Consider the following 27,448-nt stretch of genomic DNA (forward strand, 5'->3'; position numbering starts at 1 on the left):
TCTATGGATATCTAACAATAGAAATCCAACAACAGAAACGTCCAAGTCAGAGGCTGAACTAGATCAGAGTTCCACTATCATTCAATCAATTTCAGTTTGCTCAATTCCTATTGGACGATTCGTATTTCTATCACGTAAGTAACGAATTCTTATTGGTTGCATCTGTAACTGATTGATCATTGATGGTTTCCCAGTGGACGGGAAAGTGAAGTGACATCAGCTTAGACATCTCTATCTTTTGTTGGCAGCACTGCTTTTTGCAACCTGTGCGAGGCCAGATGTTTATCGCTTTTATTAAGCTCTTAATATTAATTTTCTTTTAATTTTTCAGAGCTATCATAAGCAAGACTTTTTAAAAAAAATTTTTATCACTCCCCATTATTAAATTCAATATTTTTTGTAAACAAGTCATTTGAAACCTGTATTACTAAAAAATGTGTTTTTGTTATTTTAGTTGGAGAAATGTATGGTATTTTTAAAAAAAATGTGTAACTTTTAAATCTCCATCCTGCTTAAAGCTGATGCAAAAATGAAAGAGTGAAAAATACTTCTAAAAAAGATTTGAAAATTGGTTAGAAAATTCATTTTGTTGAAAAATTACTACATTTTGAATAAATAAGTGAGCAACTTTTCACCTGTAAAATATTACAAAATGCCGGATTCAAAAGAGATTGCACAAATAAGCGAAGCAGAATATACAGATAGAACAAGTAAGTTAAAATTGAAACAATGATATATGAAATATATTTTTTTCATGGCAGAAGAGCTTGGATTTTTTTTTTTTTACAGTTTAATTCTAATGTTAATATTTTTTATTTCTGATAAAAATGCTGAGTGATAAAAATTGTGTCTTTCATATACAGACAAACCCCGCTCTAGTCAATACGGTTTATAGTGAACTCCCGGATATAGTGAACGAAATGTTCGGTCCCGTGCATTGATATACACATATAATGTAATTTTTTGTGGATATAGTAAACTAAAGAAGTGAGGAAGTTGGATATTATGAATGGTTTTCTCTGATTGATTTTTTTCCCTTGATTTTTTTTAATAATTTCGAAATGTCTACTTCAAAGTAAATACTTTTTTAAAACCATCTATAAAGTGGAATGCAGCGATAAGCATTTTTTTTTTTTTTTTTTAAATCTTACTTTTCCATCCCTAAACAAAGGCCGACGAAGGCAGATGTATGGACAAATTTTTCCCAGCATCAGCTAATGATTACTATTTTTTTTTTTTTTTTGTACTCAAGACGAACAGTAATAAGAAATAAAAGCAAGTTAACACTTTTTTTGTTACTACGTATTACTTTTCAGCCATTTCTGTGTTTCATTTTATCGGTCATTTATTTAAATAATGTATAATGAAAAGAAGGAGTTCGGAATCATTAGTTAAAATTGTTTGCGGACCGGATATAGTGGACTCCCAGTTATAGTAAACCGAAATTTCGGTCCCTTGAAGTTTCACTATATCGGGGTTTGACTGTATATTTAATCTGCTTTATAATAAAGCATACCTGCCAACTTTCAATCTTTCCGGGAATGGATTTTTAGAGTGGTTGTAAAACAATTAACGAAAAACAAGCTGACTCAAAAATATTATTATATTTTGATCTCGTTGAAAGTCGCTTGCGCAAGGATTATTATGCTTTTATATATTTATTGTAATTATTTATATGTAGTGGTGGTCAAACTCATTTATAATTATCATTATAATTCAAAAAGTTAATTGGAATAACCTGAGTATTGCTACCACTTTAAATATGAAAATAAAATCTTCCGAAAAATCCGGAAGAGTTGGCAGTTATGATAAAGGTGTTTACGAAATGTAAAACAAAAATTTCATTCTCCCAATTTTTTTTTTTTAGTATTTATATACTATGATATAATAATTAATAAAAGGGGAAGGTTGTGCGTTCATGTATCTCACATCTTTTCCTCAGAACAGTTTACGCTATCGTTTTAAATTTGGGCAGCAGTAGCCAGGGCCCTCGATCTGTCCCCGGTCCAAAAAAAAAAAAAAAAAAATCGTCCAAAACTTTTAAGTAGTTTATTGGGGATAACAAATCAATATTTATACTTTATAAATATATATTGTGATAGAGCCGTGGTGGCTAAATGGATAGAGTGTTCGCCTTTCGATGAGGTGAACCCGGTTCGAGTCCCAGCCTGGTGGCTGGTCGATACGAATTCCGCACCCAGCTTCTTCACAGGCCACTATGCTGGCGTAAAATATCCTCAGTGGAAGGCGGATCTTGAGTTATATTCTCCTTGCCGTCAGACTAACCGTTATAGGTTTTCATGGTTTTCCTCTCCATGTAACGTAAATGTGGTTTAGTTCCGTCAAAAAGTTTTCTAAGAAGACAAATTTCTCCCAATACTCGATCCTGGAGTTTCTTTGTTTTTTGGATTGGGTTCAAAATTTCAAGGTTATGGAATTGAACATTGGTAGTAGTAAACCCAAAATTGGGTCGGCTGTTCAACGACGGCTTAGAAATTAAATATATTGTGGCGAACACGAGTGTCTTTTATTCTCCTAGATAAATTTCAGAAGTGAAATAATTGAGTTACCTGCCCCTAACGTTTCGAGGAACGATCACGAGAACGTTGGCCATTAGAGTAATTTATCACATAGTAAAAAGTTAAAATAATAGAGGCTTCATAATTTCTTGAATTTAAAAGAAATTTATTAAAAAAAATTATTAAAAAATTTACGGAATGACTTCACAAGAAAATTATCTCGTAATTTAAGGTTGATTTTTTAATCGATCAAAAATTATAAGCGTATATAAAGCAGAAAGTACGTAAACAAAAGCTAAAGAAAGAAAATTTTAATAACTTTTCATTATTCAATCAAAAGTGAAAATAACTTTTGATCAGTCGATCAAAAGTTATTCAAGTTTGCTCCATTTGTAAAGTTTTCCATTGTCAAGTTTGAAAGGCTTGTTCCATTTGCTTACTAGTAACTTGTACTTTCGTAATTAAAGATGTTAATATAGTTAGGTCGTTAATATTGCAATAAACCACATTTTCTTGCAGACAAAATTTTTTATATCAAACATTTGCTTAATATTGCTTTTTGATAAATTTTTTAATAGTTTTCGGTTTTAACACTAGGAATCAGTTCAAAACTCTGAAATATCTCATTGCTTACGAAAAATTGTTTTTCTTTTACTTATTTTTATATTTTTATTATTTTTTTTAAAAGGAAATATTTTCTTAGACAATTTCATATTGTAATCTATTATCATATTGTATCGACCCCTTCTATTTTATAGTTGAAGTAAAATGTTCTCGTATTATCGAGTTATTTTATAGTAAAAATATTTAACCCTCATCACTCCAAGAATTTCGAAAAAAATTTTTCAGGCAAGTCCAAAATCTAAAATACCAACCCAAGTACTGGCCACATTTAAAAAAAAAAAATAAGAAGAATTTTCAAACATGTACAGTTGCATCAAGATATTGTAACAGCGAATCTTTTAGTTAATTTTTAAATTTATGTCTTTTTATAATTCTGATACTGATATTCTGATAGCCCAAAAATCGCAACATTTTCAAAAGGCTTCAAAAATGCGTTTTAAACGATTTTAAAAATGCAAAAAATAGCAATATTTTCGCTGTGATATTTCTCCAAAAATGTGGTTTGGTGTAACAATAATAATTCCTAGTGTTGGCTTACATAATTATTAATTACAATGTAGGTTATATTTAATTCTTATAGCTTTTCCTGGAATACGCTATCTGTTCACTGTCATGTGTTTTCTTGGAACGCTCTTCTTGATTGCGGCGAGAGTTAACATGAGCGTGGCTATGGTAGCTTTGGTAAATCAAACAGCAATCTTCAACATGACACAAGTGACAAATGATTGCCCCAATCTCAAATTAAATAACATCACCGATCCAGCAAATACCATAAGTAAGGTATGTATGCTCAGTGGCTAAAGGTACTAAAGAGCAATTACGAAGGTTTGGGATTCGATCCTCACTCGTTGCTTGAAGTCCAACCAACTTCATATCGATAGGAACAGAATTCCTGGGAAATAAAGGCGGCTTGTGCACAATAGTGACAAAATCACGCTCTTTTCATTAACGTTGTGATATATATATATATATATATATATATATATATATATATATATATATATATATATATATATATATATATATATATATATATATATATATATATATATATATATATATATATATATAAATATATATTATAAAGTTTATATAGCGCAAACAGGTAAAAAATATGTAACAAAAATTTATGAAAAGAGGTAGGTAGGTACTTTATTTACTTTGCACTACGAGCTGCTCCATGGGCTATTGGCGACGGTCTGGGAAACATCCATCGCAATTTTGATTCCCTGCAAAAGATATGGCTCCCCTGCTTTGGTAGCCCGATGAACTGCGCGCAAAGACGAGCACTTTACGGTAGAACAGTTTAACGAGGACCAATACCGCGCATCCTCGGTCCTTACACAGGCTGATCAAAATGGTCTACTCGCTTACTGACCGCAGATAGTGTTGCTCGACTTCGGTGCTCTACTGGGAACCGGGCCTTTAGGATCAGTCCACTGTGGTATTTATGAAGAGAGAAGTAGAAAAAGTATAAAAATAAAATATTTTAAAAATATTTAAGAATTTTAATTTTTAAAAGAATAAAAAACCGGAAAACAAAATAATGAAATGATATAATCTCGTCATCAGCTCACAGAATTGCTTCCGTTAAAATGAGTGCCTTCTAATATTGTATTAATATAGCCAACGCAATATACAACAAAACATTAGTGTGAGGATCACCAAAAAGGGAAAAAAAAAATTTAAAAAATAAATCGAACATTTTGAGTAAAAATAAAGAATTAAACATATCAAGCAAATATAGAAAATAAAAACGCAACAAATATATACACTATCTGGCCATTAATGACCGGACACCCCTCATTTCGGATACATGAGGTGCTAGTATCAAGTCAGTAGGGCGTAGGGTCGCCACGCGCCCGAATCACAGCTTTAACCCTTCTAGGAATTCTATCCACTAGGTGTTGGAACACGGCGGCAAGTATTGCCCGCCATTCCTCCTGTAACATGGCGAAGAGTTGAGTGGTGGTTTTTGGGCGTTGTGGTCTGGCCCTCAACCGGCGCTCCAACTCATCCCAGAGGTGCTCAATTAAATTGATGTCGGGACTTTGGGATGGCCAATCAAGCTCTTGCACCCCCATTTCATCAAACCAGTCCGTGATGTCATGTGCTTTATGAATGGCAGCGTTATCGTGTTGAAACACAAACGGGCCATTACCGAACTGTTGCCACTGGGTGGGAAGTGCCGAATTGTCCAAGATGTCTCTACACCCTTCTGTGTTCAGGGTTCCTCGCACTAACACCAAGGGTCCAAGGCCAAACCATGAGTAACAGGACCACACCATAATTCCTCCACCGCCGAACTTCACAGTGTCCGGTCATTAATGGCTAGATAGTGTATATATATATATATATATATATATATATATATATATATATATATATATATATATATATATATATATATATATATATATATATATATATATATATATATATATATATAAATAAATAAATATATATATATATATATATATATATATATATATATATATATATATATATATATATATATATATATATATTTACAGAATAAAATACAAAATATAAAAATAGAAGCGTAAATAGAGGATTACAGAACACTTTGATGAATGGTAAATTTTAACGTAAATTTGATAAAAAATCACATTACGAAAACTAGAATATCAAGCCTGTTTACACATCGCCTTGTAAGCATAACATAAGCGTATGGATACACCACAAATTTTCTAAATTTCTTCCGGTCTTAGGAAGTTTGTTATTGTTTACATTTAGTCAACTATCCATAAAAACTGGAAGGACTACTGGACTTTATTCAACTATCCGTAATAACTGGACAATACCAGTATTAGTAAGCAAAGCTAGTTTTAATCGTCTTTTAAATTCCGTAAATTGAATTTCTGCCATTATCAGGAAAGAAAAACAATACCTAAAGCTGTGCCTTTAACAACCTTTTATTTTGAGAGCAAAAGCAAGGTTCTTCTCCATTTTATTTAGACCACTAATCATTGACATTCTATTGCATCACGCTTATAAATTGCCATTTATTGCATCTCAGCAGAACTCTTCAGTTATGGCAATACTAGACATGAATACACCATTAGCGTATGGATAGTCATAGGAGTAGCAAGTACATTAGTTTCTATCTTGATTTTCGAACCAAATGAAATTTTTTAAGCTTTTTATCTATATTGAACACAAAACTGCATTAAGCAAGAATCATGTATTTTTAAAATGTATTTTTAGCTATCTAAATGTTAAAGATATAATGGAAGTAATCCAGTACTTAGAGTTCAATACATTCCCTTATTGTTATACATTCTTGCAATACATTCCTGTACATCTAATCAGACAAGAACAGGGAAGAGGGAAGGTTCTAGACATGTTACAACATGGTCTTCAGAAAAGTATGCGAGTGTTGCGACTACGAATCAGATCAGGGATCCAGCTTTGGCGGAGATGTAACCCAGAGAAAAGCTACGGTATGTGTAGGACGTACCCGCCATATAGAGTGGGTGACAAGAGAATATATGTATGCAATTATTAATCTTTATTTCTTTCTAGTTGAACTCCTTTTCTAAGTATGTAAATTAATTTTTATTTTTATTTTTTAGACTGGTCCTTACAATTGGCCCCAAGACATGCAAAATCTCGTTCTTAATTCGTTCTATTACTTCTTTCTCATTATGCAGATACCTGGTGGCAGGTTTTCAGAAATGTTTGGTGGAAAGTGGGTTTTTGTCATCGGACTCATGATCTCTCTGGTATTTACATTACTTGTACCATTTGCAGTGTATAACAGCTTTCATTTGCTTCTACTGGTCAGAATGCTGACTGGGGCAGCACAGGTGACCAGAACTTTTTTATAAATAAAATTTTATTTCTTTATTTTTCATTTCTATGTAATAGGGCCGGGATAGCCTGGTTTGCAGAATGTCGGACTCATGATGGAATCCAGTAGACCGAAGAATCTCCGTGCTTGAAATAGCGACTGGGACACGTTAAATCTGTCGGGGTCGCAAAGTCCTCCAAGTTCCCATAACCAATCAATGCCTCTAGATATATTAAATTGGTGATTGATCGTTATCTGGTTCAGGTCAAAATTACGATCTGTGGATGAATGAATGAGTTGCTGAATTCGTATTTTTAGATGGTATAGAGATGGCGATGGTGCCCATCTGAAAAACAAGAAACGCATCCTCTGCCTAAAAAATTCATTTGAGTTTAAGCAGGCTTGCTGATATTTGCAAGCGGCATGAGTAACAACAATGCAAAAACAAAATTCCATATTCACATGACAAGAATTGTTTCTATAAGTAAAACTTCGTTTCTATATTTAACACGAGATAAAATTTTTAAATAATATAAAAATTTGATATAAGTTTGATTAAAAGTAATGAGATACTACTATAAATATGATTTATATTAAAGCGTTTGTTACAAAACAGAGATTTACATTGTATATCAGTTTATAAGTCGTAAAATTTTACAAAAACCATGGAGTCGACTTATATAACGGTAATAAAATAGGACATTCGTTGATCGGGAATATCGATGAATAATAAATAATGAGATAGATATGAATAATTCTACATTAATTAACTTTTTTCAAAGACTATTTTCGATGTGCTATATACAATTAATTTGGCATTTTCTCTCATAATGTTTCTTACACATAAAGTTATTTTTAGAAATAAAACTTGAAATTATGCTCAGGAAAAAGTTAAGATAATTTATTCAAGAGTATTTTATAATAAGTATACCACAGTAAAAAAGTAAGCTATAAATTTAAAAATTCCAGATTATCATCTTTGTCAAATTCAATAGCATTAGCAGTGTTGTCATACGGATTCCACTTGGATGTTACATCATCTTCAATACATTTGAAACCATCTTCTTGCATTTTTTCAAAGAGTAAGATTAACTCTTTCGTTACGAGTGCCGTATTTAGACGGCATTCATGCTGTACCAAGTATGTACGCGTCCCGTAATTAACCGGCTTCCGCGAAAAAAAGTTCGTTAACCTCCCCAATTTACAGCCACTAGCTAATATTCCATTTACGTATATTAGATTAACCCTTTGCACTCGAAATCCTTTCAACACTTACAAAAAATGGGCGCAACCAGTAATATTTTGAATTTTTTTTTACTAACTTACCATATAATACTCAGAGATCACTGAATGAAGTGGTAACTAAGCATTAAGGTGCAAAAAATTTCACATTTAGGGTGGTGGGTAATTTACAGGTGACAGTGGTGACTGACAGTCACCTCTCGAGTACAAAGGGTTAATACCACTAAAAGTATATTTTGAATGCGCTTAGTAAGTTTTTGCGAGTAGAAACAAGTTTTTTCTGTGAGTAATATTTTGGAGTGAATTATTTTCAAGCAACAAAAGTAAAATATAAGAAATTTTAACACAAAGTGTGCACACTTCGAGACGTGGTACACCGTTCAGTGATGCAACTTTAGAAAATTAGACTGCAGGTACGAAAGGGTTAGCGGGCTATTTCTCCCAGGAACAGATTATTACGTGAAAGTAATAGTTAGATGTTAAACCTCTCGCCACACAAATCACAAGCTTAAATCGTTTCATATCTGAAAGAGTAGTTCAACGGTTATTATTTTCTTTTTCCCTCTTTTATATTCCATTTCTTAATATTTTTTCTAAAGTAAAATACAATTTTTAGGGTGTTTGTTTACCGGCCATATTTAATCTCATGGCACTATGGTTTCCAAATACAGAAAGGAATCTTTTGCAGAACATCGCGCTTTCTGGCATCAATGTGGGTATTTTCATAACCATGATGGTCACTGGAGCACTCTGCAACTCAAAATCTTTCGGATGGGCCTCTTCATTTTATTTTATTGGTAAGCCCTTTTTTCTGGATGAAATGCACGTAGACTATATACATCGCAAATGAGTAAAAGTTTTATATTCAAGTTTAACATAGCTGCCAGCTCTGTCTTTTATGTGGCGTAATCGATTACGAAGTCAATGTTCTTTTTCTTGGTGCAATAAATTTGATTTAAAGTTATTTTGACCACCAGGACGCAATCCAAATAATTTTATGTAAAAAAGTTGAGAATCATGTTATGGCATTGGTCTGCTATAATAAAATACTGAAAAGGCTAGCAAATGTCAGATGGTTCGTCAGGAATGACACAATACATCATGACCTCAAAATAGATACAATACACAAATATGTAGCTAAATTAAATATCAAATTTTTGTGGAAAAGCCACCTCTTGCTCTGCACCAAATTTCAGTGAAATATTTTTTTTTCTAATGCCCGCCTGTGTTAACATCTGTCAATTCAGACATCTACAGGGCGATTTTTTTTACCTCTTTTACAGGGGCACCATATTTGGTGGGCCAACGTCGCTCCCACAGTAAGGACAGATAGTACAGAGTGGGAAAGAACATCCATGTCTTGCCCAGGATTCGAACCCAGAACCTCCCTGATGCAAGGACAGTAGGCCGGTCGGCTCAATGAAATATTTCTATTTGAAAATTTAACTGAAGACAAGAGTATCAGACCATTTGCAGCATACTAGCACATCGATGCATCATATTCCCAACATCAATAGCATATACATAACCTCATTTTCATCATATCTGCTTAGCTAAAGTTCATACTTTTACAATATAATCTTATCATCCTACTGCATATAATTACACATTCAGAACCTCAATGATCCACATGAATACTCCTTTACTTCATTTGCATTCCACAACCTCAACGAAGCACCACAAAGATCAAGCTCAAGATGAATGGGAAAAGGGCCGCAAGCGGCCTCAGGTGCCCAGTTATTTTATACAGTTTAAGTTTAAATACCTTCAAAAGTAAGCTCACCTACTTTGAGGACGAGATTTGAGGTTCGAGATTCAAGAGTTAAGGATTATATATTAGGATTACATATGTTTAGTTTAATTGGTTGAAAAAGTTAAGGCGGTTGATTCGCACCTTTTTATTGATCAAACATCTCAGCTTGCTCAACTTAACACCGGATGAAGTCCTAACCTTAAAGCTAAGCCCTTGCAGAAACGTAGGGTATTTTTGAGTTTGTTTTGATGTGCCAAGTTTGATTTGATCTTTATTCGAAGTTAATTTCAAAAACAATCTTGAAAGATCAAACTCCCAAGGTGTATATCCAAGGCGTATAAAGTTATTTTACTCACACTTGAAGTTGTTCTGAGGTTGATGGAAATTTGGTTTAGAGCAACCCAGCTAATGGAGGTTGTTTTTTAAGCGTACGGATTATTTTTTTCTACACTGTAAGCAAATACGAATGTTTGAGGTGTGAATTATTTCACCCGTTCTAAGCTAAAATTATATCTGAGTGATACAGGAAGTTGGTTTTGTGAGATGTAAATGAGGTTGAAATTGAGGTTTATTAACGAGGTTATTTTTGGTGAAACACAAAACCTCATTTTCTACCTCAGGCGTATTTATTTACATCGGTCAACCTCAAAAACACCTCATTTTTATTGTAAGGGATAGCTAACCCAAGCTAATACTAGCCCTGTTACATAATGCTAATGCTAAGCTGAATTATCTTCCCGGTTCAAAACGAACCGTTTCATATGGGACAGTTAAAAGAATGCTTCAGTTTTTTTTAAATGTAAACAATCGTTCGCCTGCCGCTTGTGATTGCCTCGTATAGCAAGGGTAAACCGATCAGCTTTACTATTGCTCTTCACGACCTTTTCGCTTTATCCGATACATTAACCAATTTTGACGCTTTTTACTCCATAAGCTTTAGCCCTTACTTTTTCATAACTTTTAGCTGCAAGCTTTCTTGCATCGAGGAACCGGTTTTTCCTAATATTTTTCAAGGACAGAATAGAACCTAGCATAGAATTTCTGTTCAATTTTACCCAGGAGCTCAACGCTTGGAGGGTTTTAACCTCGTCATCTATGTGATTAACTCTAACGATGATTTGAATAAAGCTTCTTGAATCTCATTCGTGTTATTCGGCACTATTCACTATCGAGGAGCCGTAAAACATTACCTAATTAATTTCATATTATAACCGGCGCTGAACAACCGACCAATTATAAGTGTACTACTATCTCTATTCAACTCCGTAGCCTGATCATTTTCGACAGAACCCAGAAGACTAGAGAACTCTTCAAGCTTTCGTGGAGAGTTTTTAATGGAACTAACCAGCATTTTCTCATTTTGTGATTAACCTCCGATGGTTAGAGCAACAACAAGGGGATTCTAACTCATGATCTGTCAACATCTGAGGATATTGAACGTCAGTGTAGTGGTCACTGTAAGCCACCACTGGAATTCGAACCTGGGTCACCTTTTTGGAAGATGAACGCTCTTTCTCTTGAGCCAACGCGTTTCAATTTATTATCTATGCTTATATATAAGATGCCTATTACCACAATAAATTAAGCATTACTAGACACAGTAATTAGGTGATTTCTTTTTCTTTTATTACTGTCGCCGAAATAGAACAGTACCTTATATTTAAATATTAACTCCAAATGTTTTTACTGTTTTGACTTCGGCTTTGACATTCATTCTAAAAAATATATATTAAGAGCGATGATTATGGAACAGCCTTCTGCATTTTTAAACTTGTGTTTCAGGATTGTTAGGATTGTTGTTTTGCTTGCTCTGGATCTTCCTGGTAACAGATACACCTAAAGATCATCCTTTTATGTCTGCTGAAGAACTGGAATATATAACGAGCAATCAAACCATTAGTGATGATGTCGAGGTACCGTATAATGCTTTCAAACTGCGCCTAGAGGTTTATTCGCGCATATATAATACTCATACAATATCCATACAATAATAATTATTCAAATTATCGAGGCCATAACTTAATTATCGAACCATAACATAAATTATCGAGGCCGTAACATAAATTATTGAGGCACAGCAGGCATACAATAAATAAATAAATACAAAAATAAATGAAAAATCATGTCAGAACATGTCGGCGCAAATGGTATCTGTATACGCTAGACATGGTTGCAAATTTTAGACAGATTTATGACATCATCCTTCTCAAGCGTACCATATGAGTCTTGGATGCATCCTGCAACCTAGACAGTCTGGCCAAAACATTGAGCATCTCATATAGTAGTACTGATTGTAGTAAAGAACTGGTTGCAAATTTGTATCACAGGAGAAAATAGCGAATAGTGTTCGTAAACCTTTTGTTCCTATGTTATTTTAAATTATTTTTGTATGAATACTTTGTGCTTTCATTCTAGCCACGGTTTGTTGAAGCACCATACATCTATCTCTTGTAGCCATTTTAATACAAATGTACTCTCTCACGCATCGCAGACCATTCCATGTTTGGACAATTTTTCTTTTCATTCTGGAGAGCAGGGATGGCGATATTAATATTTAATATTTTGTTCTAATATGCATTGATTGGTAGATACGTTATGTACGTCTAAATTTCCACAATGGGCTATTGACTACTGTCTGAGAAAAATCCCTGAGGATGATTGGTCACAATTTGCTCCTTTGCAGAAGGGATGGTTTCCTTGCTTTAGTAGCCTTCACGCGAAATCGAGCACTTAACAGTCTAACGAGAATCGCTTTCTCATTGGTCACTTAAGACCTTTAAAATATTTAGGCTGTTCCAAGTGCTTGAATTTTTGCTTCATATGCTACAATGAACAGGCGTCTCCTGACCACATCCTTTCTTGCCTGGAGCTTACCAAACAAGATACGACAGATAATCCTCTGATGTAATTTTATTTTATATTTTATAACAGTCGATGAACAGCCGACCTGACTTCTGAGTTTACGACTACTATTGTTCAACTACGTAGAGTTGCAATTTTGAACCCAATCCAGAAAACAAGGGAACCCCTGGATCAAGTATTGGGAGAAATTTACCTTCGTGGAGGACTTTTTGATGAAACTAATCCTCACTTGTGTTACATGAAGAGGAAGACCGCGAGTTAGCCTGACGGCAAAGGGACTCTAACCCATGATCCGTCTACCACTGAGGATATTTCACGTCAGCACTGTGGTCGGTGCAAGCCGGATACGGAAGGCGGAGGAGGTTTTATATATGTGTATAAATTTATTTGAACCAGAAATTCTGCAAATATGAATTTTTTAAAAATTGAAGCGGTAACAAATACTAGAAAATATTCTCTAGTATAAAGCAAATACGTCGTATCACCATTTTGTGTTCCCAAAGCTTTGGTTTCCTTTTCTCAATACAAAGTATATATTTTCTTTCACTTGGTAGGGAATCGGCTAGAACTAAAACTATGTAAGCAATCATAAACTGAAGCCTTATCTTTCTCTATTCAATTTTTCATTGGTAGTTTGTTATTTCATTTCTCTTCAATTTAACATCGAGAGTTCGTAATGGAATGTTTATTATCTTGAAATTTTTAAATGTTCAATGACCTTTACTTATAGTTACCCTACTTCCCTTGGAAAAGGGCTTTGACGTCACTTCCTTTGTGGGCAGTTGTGATTGCGCAAGTTGGAGAAGACTGGTCCTACTATACAATTCTGAATCATCTACCACAGTTCTTTTTCGATATTTTGCACTTCGAACTTGATGCGGTAAGTAAGGAGCTAATATTTAAAAATTGTTAGAGTTTTTCTGGTCATGAGTAAAATGGTACTATTTAAAAATTGTTACAGTTATTCAGGTCAAAAGTAAAATGGTATTATTTAAAAATTGTTGGTCAAAAGTAAAATGGTATAATTTGAAAACCATTACAGTTGTTCGAGTCAATTTAACAACGTTCTCTGCACTTGCGAAGTATTTTGTTGGTAAACTTTTGATTTTGTATATAGCTTAAGTTACGCTTTAGAAGAAAATTAACACAGCTTGAAATATGCTTTTAAAACAATTTTTATGTCCTGAAGTGTGTATGAAGTGAAGAAAATGAACATGGTTTAATATTTTTTTCCAATGCCCCCTCGATTGACTGTCGTCATTGGATTTAATCTATGGAGCCATTATTTCCGGAGCACCAATTTTTTTTCAAGAAGAAAAAAAAATAGAAAAGAAATATCTGTAACAGAGTTTTGATTTAAATTTAGTTTATAAAACGAATAAGTAAAAACAAAACGGGAATTTTTTTTTTCTCTACTTGAATATTTAAAATCATAAGCCATTTCTGCTTTCTTTTAAAGATTGTCCATTTCTCCAGCGAATTTAATTTTTTTTAATCCTTTTATTTTTCTGATACAGTACATAATATTTAGGTTTTTAGCCCTTTATGTATCCGTTTGCCAAGACTGGAACCACTTACCTCAAAAATTTTTGCAAACCACTCGAAATGCAAAAATGTTTGCTTTTAAATGACCCGTCCTTTTTCAGCAACCTCTATGTTTTAAGCAACGGGGGGATTAAGCATAGTTCCTTAATTAAAATGTGCTATAATGTTGGAAAAGACTATATATTTTATAACTGAACTTTTGCAATGATATGCCAATACACCGAGGTGCTCACGAGGAGGATCACCGAATTCGAGGAGAACGTTTCTGTAGAGGAAAGCTTCAGATTTTATTTTATTTTATTTTATAACCGTCGTTGAACAGCCGACCCAATTTCATGGGTTTACAACTACTTACGTTCAACTCCGTAGCCTTGTAATTTTGAACCAATTCAGAAGACAAGGAAACTCCTGGATCAGTACCCCCAGAGGTATTGATTTGTTGTGGGAACATGGAGGACTTTGAGACTCGACAGATTTAACGTGCATCCGTCACCATTTACTACACGGGGAGTCTTCGGCCGGCGAGGATCGAACCCACGACCTCTTGGATATGGGCCCAGCGCCCTACCGACCAGGCTATCCCGGCCGGAAAGCTTCAGATTCAATGTTTCGGCCATGCTCAGTGCAGGGATAGTTTGGCTAGTAGGACTTTGGGCCCATGACTGAGAAGTCGTGAGTGCAGCCTCCGCCTGCTGAAAATTCACCAGTTTCCAAATGTTGATTAACACACGTTAAATCTGACGGGTCACAAAGTCCTATAACAAATCATACCAATGGGGATACTGAATTGGAAATTGATCGTTCTCTAGTTCAAGTCAAAATTACGATCAGTGGATGAATAAATGAATGCATGAATGGGATCACCCCACAAGAGGGTTGTGACGTGTCTGTGGCTGAAGTCGTATTCTTGGCCATAGATGGCACCACTGAAAAAACCCTCTTCCTTAAATTCTCTTGGTTTAACCAAGCAGGAGTGCTGATGTGCAAGTAGCATTCGAAGCAACAACAACACTCACAGCGGACATACAGCACGATACTAAGATGTACCCACAGGTTGACACTTTTCATACGAATTTCAGAGAAGTCTAGAATTACATTTCCCAAATGCAGTAACTGCAACCTCAAGATCATTTTTTACGGTTTTGATCACGTCCAAAGAGAAATTCTTTCTTTAAACACAGACAAACCACGGTGACATCCAACTGAAAGTCTTGACTAGGCAGGTTTCCTGCTCCATACCAAGAGAGGGGGCACGTTTTTCCCTACCCAGACTACATCCATGAAGAGTTCCTACCTTCATTCAACACACTTCTTTCGCATGGTTTTTTTGCAGCTCTTTCACCAAGAAAATGAGCAAAAGCCACAGCACGAAAGCCTTACATTTGGAGAAAAGATATAATTTTAAACTATATATGCCATTTTGCTGTAAAGAATTACGCGTGATTTTGAACGGCAAATAACAAAAATATTTTAAAATCGTCAATTCAGTGACATTTTTATACATAGATGAAAATTATCAAAAATCAATGCCTTATTCCGCTTTTCGGAAATTTTTTATTAAGACCAGATATTGCAGCAAGTTTCTAAATGTAAGAAAATTAGACAGCAAATGCGTTTCATTTTCACAAAACTGCGGCTTTTCTCCACGTCGATATTTCGTGCCCTTTTCAATATAAGCATAGAGACAGCTGCCTATAAATAGGCTAATCGTTACCTGAGAGTCATTCGTAACTGTTAAAAACTTACAGCAATTATGAATACAGCAGCGAAAAAGCATAATTTCTTACGACGATGAATCCTCGGAAAAACAGTCTGAAATGTACGATCAGTATTTATATCATCGACTTCTTAACTACAAAACGAATCAGTTTGCTCTGTAGTCAGTGACGAATCCCTAGATACTGCATTATTATTGAAAGCAGAATAATGTGCTACTACCCACGGTCGCAGTTTTTAATTTGATGATTTACTAAAATTTCTCGATTCAAAATATTGCTGAAATTTAAAAATCTTTTTACTGGTGACTTTGTGAGCTCTTAACTAAAATTTCTCGAACTGCCAGCTAAAGCAGAATATTCTCTTCCACCGAGTAAAAGAGAGCATATCATAATGGCAATTTTCGCAGAGTACGAGTGTGAATATTAATAAATTACGATTTAAATGAGCACGAGATTTCTTAGGCAGCGATCAGCACATAAGTTTTCTGACATCGGGTATCTTAAACGTCTCTTATCTCTGATGCAGGTTCAATAATCCCAATTGGGGTGGTGACCCACAGTTCAAGAAGAAAATGACATAACAATTACAAAAATAATTCTAATTATGTTTAGCTTACCGTTTTCAAATTAAGTGTTACTTGAGCATTTGAATTACTTACGATTAATGATATTGAATGCTTTGCAGAACAGCTTTATTGCATCCTTCCCATACTTATTGAAAGCATCAACAGCTGTGATGAGCGGTTTTCTATCGGATTTAATTCTGAGGAGGGAGCTTGTGTCCGTTCTATTTGCAAGACGTTTTTTCAATACCTTAGGTATGTATGAGCTAATAATGGGATTTTTCATTCTCAAGGGCAGCCCACCAGCTCACGTAAGAAAGTTCCCCCCAATCACATAAGTAAGTTAAATTCATAATTTGACAACGCTAACGGAGGGGAATATCATTTTAATTTTGACCATAAAATCAAAACAAACATTTACAATTGACGTAGGCTATCTTTTTCAAGTTGTGGCATGCGATTTATGAGACTTTGCTGTACGCAAATGTGTGGTTCTGTGAGTAGAAAAACTGGGTAGATTATAGATTTTGATGAATTCAACGATGAAGAAAGCAGTTTATTATTGTTATTAGCATTAAAAAATATTAATGAACTTCTGTTGATTTTAACTTTTAATTAATAGTTTAAATATACAAATATAATTTATATATTTCAAAATAGAGAAAATATATCGAGTTTCTTATATAACTAGTGGAATTAGACAGCCATAATGTTGAAGAAAAATCTATAAAATTATTTATTTATTGAATGAACCAGTTGTTGTAAGATCATACTATTTATTTCTAAATTTCCTCAATGCATTTCTTCAAATTAGCATTCCATGTCTACCTTTTTAGTTCGAAGGTAGGCTTAAACAGAAAACAACATTGAACAGTTATAAACCATGCTTGTAGCTATTTCTTTGTAACTTAAGTCTTAACTCAAAGATACGTAGCATCTAAAATAAAGAGCATGATGCTTCAATCTAACGCACGGGAGGGTACGGAAGCTATCACAAAAGTGCAAAATCTCCCTATTATCTTAAAACAAAGATGCTTTTATTCATTAATAATGTTTATTTCAATAGTTACTTTCATAATAATTGTAAGTAAAATAGTTGCAAGGAATCACGGAAAGTCACTGTACAGTCGATAAAAAGAGAGAGAAAAAAGTATATAATATATAATATAATTTTTGAAGGGTTGGTCGGATAGGTCTTATGGCAATATTTCAAAAAAATCTTTTAAATAACAGTTAACTGTAACCATGGCGGAAAGTGCTTATTTTGAGGCGAAAGAACACTTTTTTTTAAGAATTAAATTTTTTTTTTTCAAATCAAATTCTGATTTGTAACTCTCAAAATAGGGGAAAGGGAGTATACGAAGTTTTGATAAACTAGTTTTGATAGTTTAGTCAGTATAATGGTTCAAAGGTTTAGAACTCAAACGTTATTTTAATGAATCACGTTTCTCTTCTAATCTTTTGAATGATTTGTTAAATTATAATTGAAAATTAACCCTACGACTGGAACATAAATGTTGAAAGTAATGAGGAATTTTTTTTTTAAAAAAGTAAATATTTTTCCTGAACTAATTTGTTTATCATGAAAAATCTCTTGAATTGTAATAGGTATAAACTTTTCTATACGTACAGACTTTTCAGATTTTTTCAAAACTTAAATCCTATTTTTTAAGCCATTAAATTTAAAAAAAAGTGCTTGGAAAAATCATTAGTTGAATGGTTATGAAATAGTATCTATGTCCATTTTGTGAATAGATCGCCAAATTGCATTACCTTAAGCTTTACGTCCTTTGCGATAGCCTATAAATGAAAAAATCAATTCTTCCTTTTATCATTTACTTATGAATATAGGAAATACCCTTGTTTTAGAGAATTTTTTAAAGTAAAATGTATATGTTTATATTTTGAATTTTTTTCTTAAATTAAATGTTGCTCCTTGCCAACTTCTTGAGATATATAATAAAAAAGAACAAAACTTAGCTGGTGATTTTATTGAAGAAATGTAAATTCAGCTTGTTCATTCATTGAAAAATGTTTTCTTCGTATTTTACTTTATTTACATTTCTCGTATTTTATCTACCACGGAATTTAAATAATTCAACGATGATTCTTTTCTTTAGCGGCAGGCATTGAACTAATCATTCTTAGCGGTGAAACGTGACGGAATTGTTGCTCATTTTGAGTTGCCTTATGATCCAAGTCACGGTGGTGAGCAACATTAGCCACGTCACACTGCCACGGATACCCGTTCATACGGTGGACCCCATTCACACATAGAGCACAACAGAGGACAAGCCTCAGAGAGAAACATCCATGCTCTGAGCGAGTTTCGAACCCGCAGCCACTGGCTTCGCAGTCAGGCACTCTAACCTATCGACCACCTGGCTGTTTGTGGGGGGAGGGGGGGGGGCTCAGCAATAAATACAAAATACCTAATAATAATTCTGAGAAGTTTTTAGGGACTAGCAAAATTTTGGACATATTTGCTTACTTAATTATTATGTATTTGGTTACTATTATAAATATTGTAGAAAGTCAGGTTGGTAGCTCTATAGCTGAAGTACGTCTATTGTTATTGCTCTGTACGTTTCTTGTGTACGTCCCTTGATTAACTTGTGCCCAAGGATTAACCTGGTAATGAATATGGGTGTAAAAGAGCTGCTTTGGAAACTTTGTTTTACAGGATAACTTGCTTCATTCACTTAACTAGTATTAGCTGTTTTGAATACTTATTATACATTAAGTTTAGGTTTAGTATGTATGTAAGTATTCGCAAACTTCAAATATCTTAAAAAGTTTAAATATAATTTAGTAATTGTACGTATCATCTTTCAATGCAGCTGGTGTGGGATCTGCCATTTGTCTAGGTCTTGCGATGGTTGCTGGATGTAACCTTGTAGCTCACATCGTATTTTTAACTCTTTTGATGACTTTCTCTGGATTCTGTTTTAGTGGTTACCTTCTGAATGTAATGGATTTGACACCAGAATTTGCCGGTAAGAATAATTTAAAAATATTTTCTAAAAAAATCATGGTATTAAAAATTAATGACCTGTTTTTATGTAATGTTAGATTTTAAAAACAATATTGCATTATCTTTAAATAGTTCCTCCTTAAAAATTTCTTACATGGTTCACAAACTTTATTCAAGTGTTTATTAAAAAATGCATTTTCCCAACAGCACACAGAGAGCCAACCCCCAACAGCACATAGAGAACCAACTTCAACAACAGCAACAATAACTTTGAGATCAACACTAGTCAGCACTGCGAAGTTGGTATCTATTGATTTGAAACTCGGTGGGTTTCAAGCTGCCACTGATAATTGAACCCCAGTTCTTCAATTGAATTTCTTGGCCTTCATGGCAGTTCAGTGCTTTAATCATCACTGAGCTATTGCGCCAAGTGCTTATTGCTCGTTTTATATGTAATATAAATAGAAAATTTCTTTAAGGTTAAGGTATGAGAGACTGAGTGCAATTCCATAAAATTCTAAAAAACAAAACTGACAGACTATTACAAACCTATTTATAAACAATTTTTTTATGCATTTTTATTACTATTTAGTTGTTATGCAACCCAACAACTTTGTTGCTATGTAATACAACTGCGTGTATGTTTATGTAATACCACATCAGAAATAATCTTAGGAAAGTTCTTCTGTACAAATTGTTCTTACAAGGTAGAAGACATTGAATAATAACTAAATTTATATTTAAATCTTTATCAATAATGCTTACACTTAAATTAACAATTTCTGTAAGTAAATATTTAAATACTATTAAGACATTTCAACTTAATGTTTAAAGAATCAGAAAGATAAAAGAAATTTAAGAAACATTAAAAAATTCTTACAAAGATCAGAGACTAATAATTAATTACTAAATTATTATTAATAATAATTAATTTTATTAATTACACAAAAATTAAAGAATTAGAAAAAGTATCTTCTGCTGAATAGTTACCATAATTAGTCTATCTCTTTTTTGGTTCCTCTGACTATTGACAAATCTATACCATTGAAACTTAATATCTTTCTAATTACAGACGCGCTAACTAGCCAATTTACATGACAGCTTCTAGAAAAAACCTTTGGCATACAGTTTGCCAAAATAAATAAATGAATAAATAACAGTCGGCAATATTTGCATACGCTGGCGTGATGGGATGCCTTAAGAGAAACGGTCCACATCGTAAGATTGACAAAGAATAAAAAAAAAAAAAAAAAAAAAAAAAAAATGTGATCGCTTTATTACGATCACTGGTTACCCGTAGATCAAATTCTTTTTTTTTTCTGGTTTGACTCCGATAAAAGCCACAACATTTCAAATCATGGGTTGAAAAAACTATCTCAGTTGATGCTTGTCGTCGGATTGGTTTTCAAATCCTGGTGTTTCAAGACGTCACAAAATACTTTTTCCTTTTTCAGTATTCATATTTATATTTAAATCACCGTCAAGACAGTAATTATAAGTTGATAATAAAAAGAAAATAAAAATACTTTAAAATATATTATGTCACATTAAATGACTGCTGATGAAAATAAAAAGGAAAAAGGAATTCTAAAAAAAATTTCAAGCAACAGCTGTCGCCATAACAACGCATGTAATGACGACGCATGTGCACAGTTTACTATTACTCCTGAACACAGTTGAAAAGTGTGATGACGTCCAAATAAGTAGCGTACAACATCAAACACAAAACAATACCCATTTTGCAAATGGGTAATAAACGAACCACTTTGAATTTCTCTTGATGATCATGCGGTGACCTCAAATATACTAACTATTAATTTGTGAGCCGTGATGGCTCAGAGGAGGAGTTAGTCTTCCAATGAGGTGTACCCGGTTCAAATCTCAACGTTAGCTGGCTGATACGAATTCCGCTTCCGGCTAGCACCGACCACAGTACTGACGTAAATTATCTTTAGTTAGTGGCTGTTCAACGACGGTAAATGTAAAATATAAAAATTATTAAATTGTGCGGATAATATTTAAGGTTTCGAAATCAGACACGAAAACGTGCTTTCTTTGAATATGAGTACCCTTTTTCCGGCACTCTTTTTAAATGACATTTATTAAAGAAATTACGAGAATTTTTTATTTTGTGCTCAAAGGATTTTATCGTTAATAATATACATCGCTGTGGACTCAACCTCTGCTCGCTTTGATCATCAACCCCATATTTGCTTCGCATTAATTTCCGTTTCTTGATGATATATATAATGTTACAATCGAAAGATCTAAAGCATTTTATTTTATTAACTAAATATTAAAATATTAATAATTTTTTGCATTGCTTCCAGGGTTAACTCTATCTTATAAGAAAATGTCCTAATTTTTAATTTATCTATTTTAAGATTCTTGGAGACAGAATAATCTGCAAGGATCTTTAAATATATAAATTAAACAGTAAGACTAATTTTACTGCTTTTAGTAATGGTTTTCACAATTATGATTTTTTTTCTTCTTTATTGCAGGTACGGTATTCGGTATAATGAATACTGCGTCCACCATAAGGGGTTTCACGCTATCTGCTATTACTATATCCATTGTGGAGCGAGGGGTAAACTCTTTTCATAATAACTACGGCTTTTATACTTATACTTGGGGACTTAATCATTCAAAAATAATTTTCTCATTTTTAGATTACTTGAAAAACGTAATTTTAAATTTATTTCATTTTATTATGTTTTTATGTTATATAGATAATAATAAATCTCAATTTAAATTAAAGTGAAAAATCGCAGCTTTTAACTGAACTGGAAAAACAGGATTAAAGCAATGGAATTTTTAATAATTTCCATGATTTTATGGTTTGTATACACCAGGGAAAAAATGTAATTTGTGGTTAGTTCCTTCTATGTAATTAGTTTGGACATGTGAACTGGCTAAAACAATATAAAATCTAACTTTTAGAAGAGCTAGGATAGAACATGAGAATTGGCAATCGCATGGCAGAATCCATGACCGAAAACGTATAGGGAAAGTGGTAGTAAAAGAGGAGGAATGTTTAAAGTTTAAACTAGTGATTAATTGGAAATATTAATCGGACTTACTAAGATAAATGAAAAGTGCGCCAATAAAAAAAATATTAAAACAACGGAGCCCTCTGAATAACTTTTGATCTAATAAGCGGGTCTTCTCGTTCTTGAACTCAACCTTAATGATTTGAAACACTGTGTGATTGTTGACATTCGCCGGTGAAAGTCAACATTATCTTGGTTTTGGTCATTCACGGTAACATATACATATATAGGCAATTTTCTTTATTTTATTTTGTGAGATAAATAGTTTATAAAAACTATTTATTAAAATAAAATTAGTTCGTAAATCTAACATACGCATAATACGGAAAGGATATTAAAATACATTCGAGTTAGGCTTAACAGAACAGAAGCGGAAAGAAATAGTAAATTATTTAATACTGTTCACAGCTATTTAAAAATTAAAATGAAATTATCCTTATTACATAACTGAAAACATAGATAAATATTTTAACAACGAATTTTTGTTTCGATAGATATTATATAGGGACGTGGACGAAACACGCCAACTCTTACTCAATGTATGAATGATTGACTGAATGTAAACAATATCAAGCTTCCTCAAATCGAATGAAATTTAGAAAACTACTTATGTATCCCTCCGCTTATGTTATGCTTACCTTCTTGATATTAACTCTCCACTGATTCCCCAATCCATCTCCATTCAGAATTGCATTGATTGTCTGAAAGACCTGACACTGAAAGGCAAGCAAATCGTCCTCAAATGGATCCCGGGACATTGCGGGATTAGGGGTAGTGAAAAAGCTGATTTCTTGGCCAAGAAAGGAACAACTATTACCCAAGCATCTCGTTGCTCCATCTCTCTGCACTCATTTAAATTGCTGGTCTGAAACCAATTCCGGAACATGCTCTCAGAGAATTTCCGTAAAAGCAATATACACAAAACCTGGTTCAACCATATTTAAACTATCCCAAATCAGCCCAGGTTTAAGGCAGTCGCTCTCTTTAGACTTGTAACGGGCCATGACTGTCTGGCCAAACACCTTTATAGCGTAAACATTTTTGACTGTCCTAAATGCAAGCTCTGTTGCCTTGGGGAGGACATGAACTTGCCCCACATTTCCGTCTGTCCTGCGCTGATCTCCACAAGTGTGTGTGGACGCTACTGGGAGGCTAGGGCCCGTATGGGCTAAGCATGTCACTATGTATTTTCTATTTATCTCCTTTTGCCTTTTATTTCTTGTTATTTTATCATTTTTGTTCTTTTAAATTGGCCTGCCATTGGAAATAAAAAAAAAAAATTATGCTTACCAGGCGATACGTGATCAGGCGTAATATTTTAAGCAGTTTTATTACTGCGATTTGTCTTTAAATTTACAAGTTATAAAAGTTTTCTGTAATTTATAAATTCTAACAGGTGGTGAGCCTAAAACAAATTTAAGAAAATTAAAATCACAACATAAATTGAGTGTAAGTTTTGACTAGTTTTGAGTGTTATGCTAATGCAAAAGTAAAGCGAATCAGCCTCTTGTATGTCTCTTACTTCCGGCTTACCTCCTGAGTATATGCCCTACCCTTAGAGTTATAGGAAACTGTATCACTACGCAAAATTTCTTTAACACGTTGAATGCCATGCGGGTCACCGATGACCGGCGAAGCCAAGATTATTAGAAACACATAATTCGAGTAAATTTTTTTAATTTTTTTACATTATTATCGTTACTAAATTGGTTTGAAGAAATTAATGCACTATAGAACCATCACCTCCTACATCAAAAAGCCTCCACACAGTTTCTTATCAGTAGTCTGCGCAGATTATTTAAAAAGCGAACCACTTTTGCTCATGAAACCAAATTCTATTTTAAAAGTAACTAACTAACTAATCAACTTTTTTCAGAGTACCTATCCATGTATGGATATCTGCTCTTTCATCTAAATTGGATAATATGTGGTGGAAGGGAAGGGAGGTGCTGCGTTAACATTAAGTTAAATCTCAGAATGAAATTTTAAAAGTACTCGAGAGAAATTTATCATATATATTTGAGAATTGAATCTGTAGTGGTTAACAAGTGAATAAAACAGACCAATTATATTCATAAATTAAAATAATTTTTAGACATATATTTCCTACCACTTTCTAATTTTTAATGGATTTCATATTAAATGGTTCTTTCACCAAATGGTTAACCAAGAAGTTCCCAAAGTCTCTAAAGTAAACTGTTTGGGTATCACTATAAACTGCACCCTAAATTGGAAATATCACGTCTCTAATATACTTAAAAAAGCTGAAGCTGCTTATCAAGCTTTGAAACCCATTTTAAATAGCAATAGCAAAATGGCTTTAAACACGAAAAGGCACATTTATCTAAGGTGCATAAGACCAATCCTCAGCTATGCATCCCCGGCATGGGGGACGCTTACAAATACAATAAGAAAGAGACTCAGAGTCTTCGAACTCAAAACCCTAAGACGAATCACTGGGGCTCCCTGGTTTGTCAGAAATAACACCCTCTATAATGACCTCAAAATCGACAAAATAGACGAGTGCCTTTTTAAACTCAATGCATCCTTTTTTAAAGGTGCCAAAAATTGTCCAACATGTAAATTCAATAAGTTATTAGACATTGATTTCATAGATGACAATAAAAATTTCAGCCCGATAACCGCTTTTTTCTTAAGCGACTGTGTTCTCTCTAAGCATTTTGGATAATCATGACTATCCCCACTGCCCTAGACAAACTGTGTTCTCTGCACCAATGAAGCCCGGCTATACCGGGGGAAGGCGAGAGAGTGCACAGGGAGTCTTCCCCCTTTTGTAAATTTGTAAATAGTGTAAATATTCTTTCTTTATCTTTATCTTCAATTTGTTCCCTTTATTATGTATCAACTTGCGATTTATTTTTATGTATGACTCAGACTTGATTTTATCAATTATTGTGCATTCTGAGATATAACTTAATGTTAACGCAGCACCTCCCTTCCCTTCCACCACATATTATTCAATTTAGATGAAAGAGCAGATATCCATACATGGATAGGTACTCTGAAAAAAATTGATTAGTTAGTTAGTTAGTAAATGGTTAACCTTCATAGGGGTCTGATCGGACTACCTGCAAAAAACCGTGTGGAGGCTTTCAGTTATAGGAGGCGTTGATAGAACATACAAAGATAGTTTTATTTATATGCACAGGAATGCCAACTTGCTGCGGACAGCGAATAAATATTTTCAAGAAGTGGTTTATTAATTGTGATTCTTGGTTTAATAAATTCAATTTAGTAAATTTTTATCCACCATTACTTCTAAACAATTCGTAGGCGTATATTTACTCAATTTTTTCAGATAAGTCATGCTTAAGTTAACCTCTGAAACAACTGGCAAGATCTGTTTAATATTTGCAAATATAGTTTGTAGTTAATTACCGTTTGGCCAGACGGGCAAGCCATGTAAAATTAGCGTGGCATTCAACGTGTTAATATCTACTTCAAGATTCTTTTCCCTTATCATTCTTTTACTTATGTGTTTTCAGAATAATATGCATCAGTGGGGTTATGTTTTCTTGATCAGAATTGTTATGATTTTATGCTGTACTGCTTTCTTCTTTTTCTTTTCGTCGGCAAAGAAACAGATGTGGCATCTACCCACAGAACAGGCAAGTTTCGCCTTTTCGTCTGCCGTACCACAAGTGGCTCCTCCAAACACATCACTGCAACATACGGCGGAAGAAACTGCGCCGAAAACATCCTGAAATCAGCATTTAAGGAAAAAAATGAACTAATTTTAAATAAATTATTAAGCTGTGGACTTTTGTATTTTTGCATTTCTTATTAAAAGAAGAACAATTTTCGGGAATGCTAAATTTTGAAATTCTTTATATTTTAAACCTTTTTAAGGGATAGATCTTGATGTGATAACAAAAGATGTTTTTTTTTATTATCAAAAGAAGTAAAATTTACCTCTTCAGTATATTGTAATTATAATAAATTATTTAAAGAAAAAAATGGTTTATTTAAGTATTCGAAGCAATGGTGAATTAAATAAATCAAACAATTATAACCCCACCCACAAATAAACTGCTAAAGAACTCTACTTTGGTTATCAGTTCTATCTTATTACCCTGATTGATACAGTTTCGTGTAGGCACGTATTTGTGACAGTCGGCGCGAAAGGGTTAAAGAATTAATCATGTGAAACTGAAGCGAAAAAAGAAATTACCTGAATAAAATCTTCACCCGCTTCAAAAAATATATAAATAGCAACAAAAAAAAAGGGGAAAAAAAGCAGTCAACATGTTTTAAGCCCTTCAAAAATAGGCGCCCATATTCAGGCGGGAAGGAGAAGAAGCAAAAGTCATTTGAAATAAAAAAAACTGGAAAAAAAGCGCTGAGTTGCTTCCGTAAACTAGTAAAAATAAACGTGAGCAACAGAGCTAGAATAAATACTGTAGACAAGAGCATGCCTGTCAACTACTACATTTTTGCAAAATATTTTATAGAGTGGTAGACATTTAAAAACCTAAGCTTTCAGAATTTTTGATAATTTTACCAATATTAAAAGCCTCACCGAGATAGAGCTGAAACAAAGTGGCGTTGCATATGTACTTTTAAATCATTTATATATAGTGTCGTGGAAAATAACTTTAATTAAAAAAAAAGACAATAAAACATAATCTTAGCTAGAATAAAGTTTTACAAAAAGCGTTGAAAGTCGGCAGCCCAGCGTGAGGAGAAGAAAAAGATACTATACGGAGGGCATTCAGTTTCCTATTATAAGTGCACGAATTAGTTGCTTTTTATGAAATTAA

At 33.5% G+C, this 27,448-nt stretch overlaps 1 protein-coding gene across 1 annotated transcript; it reads left to right on the forward strand.

The window, feature by feature from the left end:
• Positions 1-416: 416 nt before the first annotated feature.
• On the forward strand, positions 417-26,444 carry LOC107437349 (sialin). The gene is made up of 10 exons (XM_071181692.2): positions 417-710; positions 3,724-3,923; positions 6,740-6,973; positions 8,816-8,996; positions 11,735-11,865; positions 13,545-13,694; positions 16,763-16,895; positions 19,481-19,636; positions 22,119-22,204; positions 26,174-26,444. Exons 1-10 carry the CDS (start codon positions 653-655, stop codon positions 26,390-26,392), a joined length of 1,548 nt encoding a protein of 515 aa, XP_071037793.2. The 5' UTR covers positions 417-652; the 3' UTR covers positions 26,393-26,444.
• The last annotated feature ends 1,004 nt before the right edge of the window (positions 26,445-27,448 follow it).

This window comes from Parasteatoda tepidariorum, chromosome 4 (assembly GCF_982258835.1).
Source record: "Parasteatoda tepidariorum strain Cologne lab strain chromosome 4, Ptep-v5.0, whole genome shotgun sequence".
In the NCBI taxonomy this organism is placed as follows: domain Eukaryota; kingdom Metazoa; phylum Arthropoda; class Arachnida; order Araneae; family Theridiidae; genus Parasteatoda; species Parasteatoda tepidariorum.